Source organism: Gekko japonicus, unplaced genomic scaffold, assembly GCF_001447785.1.
Source record: "Gekko japonicus isolate JY-2015 unplaced genomic scaffold, Gekko_japonicus_V1.1 scaffold18, whole genome shotgun sequence".
Taxonomy (NCBI): domain Eukaryota; kingdom Metazoa; phylum Chordata; class Lepidosauria; order Squamata; family Gekkonidae; genus Gekko; species Gekko japonicus.
Genome location: NW_015170275.1, coordinates 2,002,433 through 2,012,321, shown reverse-complemented (window position 1 = coordinate 2,012,321; position 9,889 = coordinate 2,002,433). Strand labels below are relative to the sequence as shown.

The 9,889-nt window shown below is 43.7% G+C and overlaps 1 protein-coding gene across 1 annotated transcript in view; it reads right to left on the bottom strand.

Moving 5' to 3' along the window:
* Positions 1 to 9,889, bottom strand: part of NHS (NHS actin remodeling regulator) — a 322,736-nt gene that overhangs the window by 27,165 nt on the left and 285,682 nt on the right. Inside the window, exon 2 of the mRNA XM_015417586.1 lies at positions 2,993 to 3,145. Within this exon, the coding sequence (XP_015273072.1) occupies positions 2,993 to 3,145 (153 nt within the window). The remainder of the gene's footprint in view (positions 1 to 2,992; positions 3,146 to 9,889) is intronic.

The window sequence follows — 9,889 nt, the reverse complement described above, 5'->3', positions numbered from 1 at the left end:
ACTCTTTCCTTCCTTAATTCCTTCTCTCTACTCTTTCTCTCTTTCCTTCCTTCTTTCCTCCTTCTGCGACCCAACTCTAGTGAGAAGGGGTTTAAACTTTAAACCCCTTCTCTCTTCGCTTCCCCCTCTGACATCAGTGATGTCAGGGGGTGTTGCATATGCTAATGAGCTATTATGCTAATAGCTTAGTAGCTCATTAGCATACCATATGCTAATGAACTCCTGCAGCTCTTTTTCTACGAAAAGACCCCTGACAAAAAGTCTGGCCTACTGCAAGCAATGTATAGAACCAGACCCCTACCTCTTCTTGCACACTATCCCTAAGGGAAATGATGGTAGAAATTGGGTCCACAAGTATACCGGCAGGTACCATTTAGGGAGGAGATAGCTGTCAGCTTCAGCTTTCCTCAAAGCAGGAAGCTGTGTGTCAAGTGAGGAGCTAAACCTTAGAACTTGTTTCTAAAGCCTGGGCTTAAGCCTGGAAATAGAAGCTGTGGTCACACTACAGGCTTGGTGCGATCTGGCTCTAATTACACCATTTTATTTTGTAATGGGAAATTTTGATCAGACATCCCACCCTGAACTGGCTTCACTGTGCACTTGTCCCGTCGTCAATTGTTCAGATTGTTGTGGCATCCTTTTTTTTTTTTTGTCTTTTCACCCATGCGCATAAGCATGTATCAGAAGCTCTGGCTCCTTGACAGTTCCACAATCCCTCTGCCAAATACTCTGGCCCCTCTCAGCCTCCTTCCCTTCGCCTCTCTTCCTTGGAATACGTGTGTGTGTGTGTGTGGGTAAAGTGCAGACTTACATGAGAGTACCCATTCAGTATATTTACTCTTGTGTCAGTCATGGGATGCTCTGAAACAGCAACAGCAACAGAAAAGTGGTTTTTTTGGGGGGTGGGGATTTGTCGCTCAAAAACAACTCCTCAGGACTCCCAATCCAGAATGACTATGTGGCCACTTGGACATACAAGAAGCGATTGACAATGCCGGGGTGCTTATGCACTTATGTGCACATCACTACCTGATTAAAAAGGAGATTGGATTTATACCCTGCCCTTCACTACCCGAAGGAGTCTCAGAGTAGCTTACAATCTCCTTTCCCCTCCCCTCCCCTCCCCTCCCCACAACAGACACTCTGTGAGGAAGGTGGGGCTGAGAAAGCTCTTTTGAGGACTGCTCTTGAGAGAACAGCTCTGAAAGGTGGAAATGGAAGGGAAGGTTCAGACTTCTCAAATGGCTTGACTTTGCAACAGGGGAGTTCAGATAGCCGGAAATGCGGGGTGAAAGCACTGACATCTGTAAAGACTGGACTTTCCCTGGTATCCATTAACTCCATTTTGAAGATGGGGCAGAATGGGGTGGTGACAACTGGGGAACAGGAGGCTGATGTCACTGTCTGATCATGGTCTTTAAATCCAGAAGAGAACAGCAGTGATATTGGATCAAACTGCTCGTGTGACTGCAGCCAGAGTTGCCCAAACACCTGGAGAAAAGAGGCCCTTGGAAATTTGGAGGAAAGCATAGACTAAGGCAGGAGTCCTTGACCGCTTGAAGCCTGCAGGCACCTTTGGAATTCTGATACAGGGTAGTGGCACAAGCCACAAAATGGCTACTGCAGGAGGTGGAGCCAACCAAAAAAGTCAGGGAATCAGGTTCTCCGTAACTGTAATATTAACTCTTCAGCATTTCAGGCAGAAACTCTGTTTAACAGGATGCCTTTTTAAATGAACATAGTGTTTTAAAATATTTTTTGCATATACACAGCTGACCTTCATTCACACAGTGAATATCCCTGTGCTGTGGTGGCAGCTGATGCCAAAGTAACATTTTCAAAGATCTGTACAGACAAACAGAGCTCCTAAGGGCTAGCCAGAAGCCCTGCTGGGCAAAAGCCCTATCTGACTCCACTCACTTTCTAAAAAAACTTGGTGGGTGCTATGTCACCCATGGGCACCATGCTGAGGACCCCTGGAGTAAGGGGTTCCTGGTCAGAGGGTGCAATTTTAAGTTTAAAGGCCATTTTTTCACAGATTAAACCCTGGGAAGAGATGCTGGTGTTACCTTTTAAATTGAGTGGTGTTGTAACTTCTCCAGTTCTGGCAGTTCCTTCCTAGAGAGTGTGTATACTGCCCTACCTAAGTTTGTGTGTGTGTAGTGTGGAAGGAGAGGGAGAAAACTGCAGTTACACAGTGAAATGGCAACCTGAGCATGCTCAGAGACACTTATGCCTTTATTTTCATTGCCATTTGCCCAGGCAAAATTTCCAAACGAAGCGGAGGTGAGCCACCTTCAAGAGAGCAGTTGTGAATGGGATGATGTTTCTTTCCCTATCGTTTTCCTGGAGAGGCTGTGGCTTAGCAACTGAGCCCCTGCTTTGCAAGGAGAAGGTCCCTGGCTCAATTGCTGAGGCACCTCCAATTAAAGGATACTTGCAAAGATATTTCTCCAGTCTGGACAGCTGCCAGTCAGAGCAGACAATTTTCATCATGAGGGAACTTCATACGCTGTAATAACTCTGTGATCTTCTGTATTTATGAGACAGAAACCCTTCTTACTGGGTGTGGAACAACGGTGCTACAGCAGCAGATGTGTGCAGGACTTAAATCTAAGCAAGGCTCTAGGTTTCAGTCAGGTACCAGCGACTGGCCCTGAGACATTTAAAAAGCATAACTGAGTAACCAAAATGAGCACTGAGTAACCAAAACGAGCACCTACACCAACCTTTTTGAGCCTGCAGGCACTTTTGGAATTCTAACACAGCATGGTGGGCACAGCAACAAAATGGCTGCCACAAAATGGCTGCCACAGGAGGTAGAGCCAGCCACAAAATTATTACCACAACTCAATTTCAGTAACACAGTACAGATCCTTTGCCCGAATGAAATGTATTTTTGATAAATTCTACTGTCATATCTGAAGAACACAATCTTCACTAAACCTCTGGGATGTAAGCCTGTTTTACCAGTCACAGAGTAATCACTTACCTCTCCTCAATGCTCGCAAGTTCTGCTTGGCGTGATGATGCAGCTCCTCTACACAAGCTGGTCTGGTGGAAGGAAGAAAAATGCTTTTTTGCTGATGCCAAGGCGCACGATAGTACACACTCAATTTACTCTCCGTATCCAGGTTTGAGACAGCTGTGGAATCAAAGAGAAAAGAATGTTTACTCTCTTAAGAGACCATGGATGGAACTTAACTAGAATATCTTTTTACAACACCATATCAGTTCAAAGATCAATATTGGTTGCAACCCAATAATAAAAACTTTCAAAATACAATAGAAATTGCCCCACTAGAAACAAACTCTGTGAACCTCTGAAATGCAGAGTTGCTTCAAATATACTTAAATGCATCAAACCTGCTGATAATAAGGATTAAGGAATAAGAAATGTCAGCATTCACTGAGGTGTCTCACATTTACCATAACGGATGCATCTATGCCTTCTTCCATCTTTATGAAAACCAGGGGTCACAGTGGCAGGGTTTGCATGTTAGTCACAATAACCCTGGCACTATATTGTATCTCCTCCTAATCCACTTGTCTGTACCAAGGGTAGAATTGAGGAGTGGAGACCTGTTTGCATCAGTCTGAGCAGGAATTTTAGGAATGGTGGTATAAAAGTGTTATAGATAGACCTGGTTTCTATCTGTGGGTGTATATATACGGAAGCAACAGGAGGGTGTGGGGAAGGGGAGTGTTCTCTGGACCAAGGACCCAAACAATTAAATAGTTTGTGGTATAACTAATTAACCCAAGCATTTGGAGCTATTTGACTGAATTTATTCATTAGCTGATAAAGGCTTCTAAAAAATGCACAGTCTATTGACAAAAACTATTTGATTGCCTCTCAGAGAATACATGGAACGGAATCATTCTGGTCTTAGGTTTTACTGATCTCTACTAACTGTGCTATATCAATCCCCTCTGACCATTGGCATCAATGACCATTGGCATCAAGCTACCTATCAAACAATGATTATTTTACACTGCCTCTGAGAACAGAGATGCTGCTAGAGACTGTAGGACTCTATGGCGTGACATCAGAATAGATAAACCAGTCACTGCTAGACAATACCCACACTGCAGTATGAAAATTAAAATAATAAAACAAACTTCAGCTACTCAGACACATATTTATCATACGGTGCAGGTAACGAAATCACAAAATATTAATCATACTCAGCAAATTCCCCTTAAGTGCTGAGCTGGCATTGGTGCATAATAAAATGCTTTTCCTGAGTGCCACTTCCAATGTGCAGGTGCTCATGTGGTGCAGTCCTTCCACGTGAAAGTGACACTTGAGTGAGAGTGCCAAAATTTCCCTCTGTGTGGAATGCTTTTATCCCTGACACTACAGGCCTATGTCCCACACGAGTGGTGTGGAAAAAAGGTACACAATTTACACATAATAAGCCAGCACATATGACCGTGCCATGTGAAGACAGGCACTGTAGGGAGTGATTCACATTTGCTCCCATGAAATATGCTCTAGTCCTTGTCCTCCAGTTGCAAAGTAGTTAACAATTATGTGCCATTCTGAGGCATGCAGATACATAGAAAAGCAGGGGGGAGTTGTTGCTTTTCAAATCAGTGTTAATCACAGTTGATCATACATATCCATCATTCATAGTCTCTGTTCCCTGCATTTTTCCTTTTTTAAAAACAAACACTGTAGCTGAGCTATGTATGGATGCTTGAAGGTAGTACGGCTTAGTTCACTCAAGCGTGTTTGTTCTAATAATAACAACACAAAGGCCAGCAAGAAAGATTTCTGCTCTATTTATTTTGATAGATCCAAGGGGTTTCCCCCCACGGCTCTGTCTGCTTTTGTAGACTCTCATGTTTTCCTTCCCCTTCCCTTTCAGTTTCTTAACCTTTAATTATTAAATTAATAAAATGACTGCTTAAAAAAAATTAGATATGTCTGTAAGTAAAAATATAGTGACATAAACAAGGTACTTTAAAAAAAATGAGTAGACGAATACACAGTAAAGGTTAGAAAGGACAGAACTGCAAAGTGGAGACTCCCTAAGGCTCTGGATTAATCCCTAAAAAGGTGAAGTCTGCTCTCACTACTATGCAGAAATATCATCCTCAGTCTCTTCATGGGGAATCTGCTCTGTGCACTCCTCTCTCCCTTGCCCCTGCACTACCCCACACAAATCTCCATCCTTTCAATGGCTGACTGTAATGATGATGTAACTTCATGTTTGCATTGTGCCGGCCATGATGAATGCTAATCAGGTTTCTCGTCACCACCGCAGTTTGTTTGTTTGTTTGTTTATTTCATTGTATTTATACCCCGCCCTCCCCGCGAATGGGCTCAGGTTTAGAATTTGAAACAGGTTTACAAGGTGTGGCTAACCATGTTTAGTGCTTACCAATGTTATGCTGCCCCATTTGGGAGGAAGGAGAACCTTTTGAACTATGGTGCTGGAGAAGACTCTTGAGAGTCCCTTGGACTGCAAGAAGATCAAATAAGTCAATCCTAAAAGAAATCAACCCTGACTGTTCCCTGGAAGGCCAGATAATGAAACTGAAGCTCAAATACTCTGGCCACCAAATGAGAAGGGAGCACTCACTGGAGAAGACCCTGATGCTGGGGAAGATTGAAGGTCAAAGAAGACGGGGACGGCAAAGGATGAGATGGTTAGACAGTGTCATCGATGCAACGAACATGAAATTGAGCAAACTTCAGAGGATGGCGAAAGACAGGAGGGCCTGGCGGGATCTGGTCCATGGGGTCGCGAAGAGTCTGACTCGACTGTGCGACTGAACAACAACAACAACAAAGAACCAGTACAGGAGTAGAGAAGGACATGCAAGTGTACTGCATTCCCTCCAGTCTCTGACCGAGGTTAAGACCTTGCGAGTGCAATGCTAAGGAGAGTTACACCCAGCTAAGCCCAATGACTTTAGTGGATTTAGGATGGTGTACTGTGCTTAGGATTGCACTGTGAGAGCTGTGCGCACTGTTAAACCTGTGCCAGAGCACAGATGTTATAAAAGCAAACAAACAAAACAACCCCCCCCAAAAAACCTGTTCATTGATTAAAACCACAAAACCGCATAGCCTAGTTTTGTACCAGATTTCAGGAATCACAAGCTACCTATCAAACATCCTACTTATATTCAAAGCACTGATTCGCAATCAGACAATATCCTGCCCAGGCTTCTACTGCAAGCAGATGAAACGTGCATCTGTGTGGCTATAAAGACCTTTCCCTCCTGTGCTACATTTGAGCTTTTACAAAAAGTCAACCTGTCCCATTAGCAAGAGAATATATGTTTGAGCCCTTTCTGATTCCTAATAAGCAAGACATTTCCTGGGGAATTCCAGGAAGAAGTACAAAGCCATTGACAATTATGACATCCACAGAGGATCAGATCTTTGCAACGGGGGTAGCTTCCTCCTTACTGCTATGTTGATGCTAGCCACAATCCAGAACACAGGTTGTATAACTGGACATGTGTAACAGGGCGGTGATGAACAGCCGTAGTGTGGGAGCAAAACCTTCCTTCTTTTAAGCACCGGAAGGGGGGGGGAAGTGTGCATTAGTGCAAGGAAATGGTATCTGACATTTAAAAAAGGCTATCCGTGCCATCCCAAGCAGAGTTACCCCCATCCCCTGAAGATGTAAAGCTTAGGATGGCACTATACATTAGCACTCATCTGGTAGGGTAGATAAATGCTTATTCTTTACAACACAAAACACACTTTAAAACCTTTAAACCAGCTCCAAAACTGCACTGAATGTTATTGGCCCTGGGTATATTACTTCTTCTCACTAGTGAGGTCAACAGTTGCCTACGACAGCCCCCCACACAACAGCATGCCAGTTTTTTTAAAAAAATGCTTCTGATAATTTGTGGCTTTATTTTGAAGGTGGTTGCTGCCTTGGTTAGTTTTAACCTATTTGATTTATATTAACATGCCCTTATTTAGATCTTCATCCTGTTTGACATTTATGGTTTTATTGCTTTGACTGGAAACAGTGGGCTTAACCAGGGCTATTTTTGGGTAGGAACACGCAGGAATGGAGTTCTGGCTGGCTTCAGAGTTGGCCACGCACACTACAAGCCAAAACCCCTGCATGCGTGGCTACGGAGGGAAGGCCTGGAGAGCACCCCCCCCCCGGTGTCTCTGAGGCAGGGGGGCCAGGGGGGCCCTGGAAGGATCAGGGAGGCATTTAAATGCCTCCCAATGCCTTCCCCAGCCTGTCCAACGGCCAGCTTCCCTGGGTGCCCCGCAGCCATGGGGCGCTTGGGGAAGCCAAGCGAAGGCAGTTTAAACTGCCTTCCCTTCCCTTCCCTTCAAGGGGGGGCTTGCCCGGGCAAGCCAAGGGAAGGCATAGGGGTGTGGCCTAATAGGCTAATGGGCGGTACTGTCAGGGGTGTGCCCTAATATAGTAATGAAGTTCTGCTGTTTGGGTGTGGCCTATTATGCTAATGAGTTCCTGTTGGGCTTTTTCTACCAAAAAAGTCCTGCTTATAACTATAGATTTTATGTAGGAGCATTTTGATCCTGTGATATTTATGCGGCATCTTTATGGTTTATGCTGCTGTTTCTTTGTTGTTTTCATTTTGCTTTTATAATCTCTTATGCCTTTTAGCTAGGATAAAAACTGTTTTGACATGGAAAATGAGAGAAATGAAAACAATGTTGTGTGCTTCAATTTAGTAGTACTGGTTGCCTTTTGTTTATTTCAAGATGTAACTCAACCTATCAAAAAACAGGTATGACTGTAACTGAAGGGCAAGAGAAAAAATAGGCACTGCCCATTGCATAAGAAGGACAAGAGCTTCTTCTTCTTTTTTAAATAGTTTATTTATGTATTTTTCCAACTGTTACAGCCAACAAATTGTTATCTTATTAAATTTTATGAGTCTAATAATACCGTTAATTCTTAAACCAAGAATATACTCTTGACCAACGATTTAGGAATACAATTTCATCTTTACCATGTAAAAACATCGTTATTTTGTCCGACAAGAGCTTCTTAAAACGTACAAGTCCTTAGCAGAACCTGGGGCAGGATCAACTCTTCTGTGCCTAGTTGCAAGATAAGTCAACTATAACTACGGTTGCCAATCTCCAGGGGGTGATTAGTGATCTTCCACTATCACAACTGGTCTTCAGGTGACTGAGATCAGTTCACCTGGAGAAAATGGCCACTTTGGAAGGTGGGCTCTGTAGCATTATGCCCCCATTGAAGTCTCTTTCGTCCTCACACCCCACCCTCCTCGGGCTCCACCCAAAAAACTCAATGTCCTTCCTAACCTGGAGCTGGCGACCCAAACAATGACATTCTTTGTAACACCTATTACTGTAAAATATTGTAATTAAAACAGAAAGTTAATTTCATCTCAGATACAAGGTATGTCAGGAATATGTCCAGGTACATCAAGCATATTAGTGTAAAAATGTTTTATTGACACAAGTGCCAAGACAGTCATAAATTTTACATATAGAGCAGAATGATTTAACACACACCCCTTCTGAGCAGTAGTGTTTTTTCACATTTAGGAGGTTAAAGTCCATAATGCTGGTAAAACATACAAATGGCATTTGCTACACATGGCCCACAGTCATACACAACAATCCTTTCAACTCTGCCTCTGGATTTACCAGTAATTACTAGCTGTAACATCTGTGTATCCCCGGGTTTGATTCCCCACTTCTCCACTTGCACCTGCTGGATGACCTTGGGCAAGCCATAGTTCTGATAAGAGCTGTCCTTGAAAAAGAGCAGTTCCTGTCAGTGCTCTCTCAGCCCCACCTACCTCACAGGATGTCTGTTGTGGGGAGGGGAAGGGAAAGGAGATTGTAAGCCACTCTGAGACTCCCTTGGGTAGTGAAGGGCGGGGTATAAATCCAATCTCCTCCTCCTCCTCCTGTATCAGGTTCTCTGAATCATCAGCTTTCATTTTAAAGATGTAAATCTAGCATTTTCATTACAGAGATACACCTTTCCTTTTATAACTCTAAAACGAAAGGGGTTAAATCTAATTTCTTTTTACATGCAAGATGGGAATTCATAGAACCTGATAAACAGATTGTTATAACATGTTAACAACAGGGCTATTTTTGGGCAGGAACATACAGGAACGGAGTTCCGGCTGGCTCCTGAGTTGGCCACACCCAGCAGGAACTCATTAGCATAATAGGCCACACCCAACAGCAGAAACTCATTAGAATTGGCTACATTAGGGGTGTGTGGCCTAACATGCAAAGGAGTTCCTGCTACAAAAAAAGCTCTGGGTTTTGACAACAAGGTAAACAGAATAAGAAGCAAAAGGTGGGTGTGGCTGGATGACCACACTTCTGGTAACATAGGGGTGCGGCCTAATATGTTAATGTGCTGTGCTGCCAGGGGTATGGCCTAATATGCTAATGAGTGTCTGCTGTTGGGTGTGGCCTGTTATGCTAATGAGTTCCTGCTGGGCTTTTTCTACCAAAAAAGCCCCGGTTAACAATATTCAACAGCTGATTAAAAAACAAAAAACAAAACTCCTGCTGATGGCAACCGGGGAAATGGCAGTTGTGGGGGCAGGAGCAAGGAGAATGGCTGCCCTGTAGGCGGGAAAAGGAAGATCCAAACTTTCCCTTCCACATGGCAGCCCTCCAAGCTTTCCCAAAATTTCACAGTAAAGCAGGTATGTGAAAGATCAGAGAAAACCCAGGAGGTGCACAAATGCTCCATGAGCTGTGGAGAAGCAAGAAAACTACCTACTTCCCAACAGCAGTGAACCTCTGGAAAAGGCCAGAAGACATCTGTACACTGGGATCAAATGGCTAGGAAGAAAAATATTCGATTTCAAGGTCTCGGCCATAACTGATTTGTGGCCTTCTGCTAGTCACCTATCTCTCAGTCACATT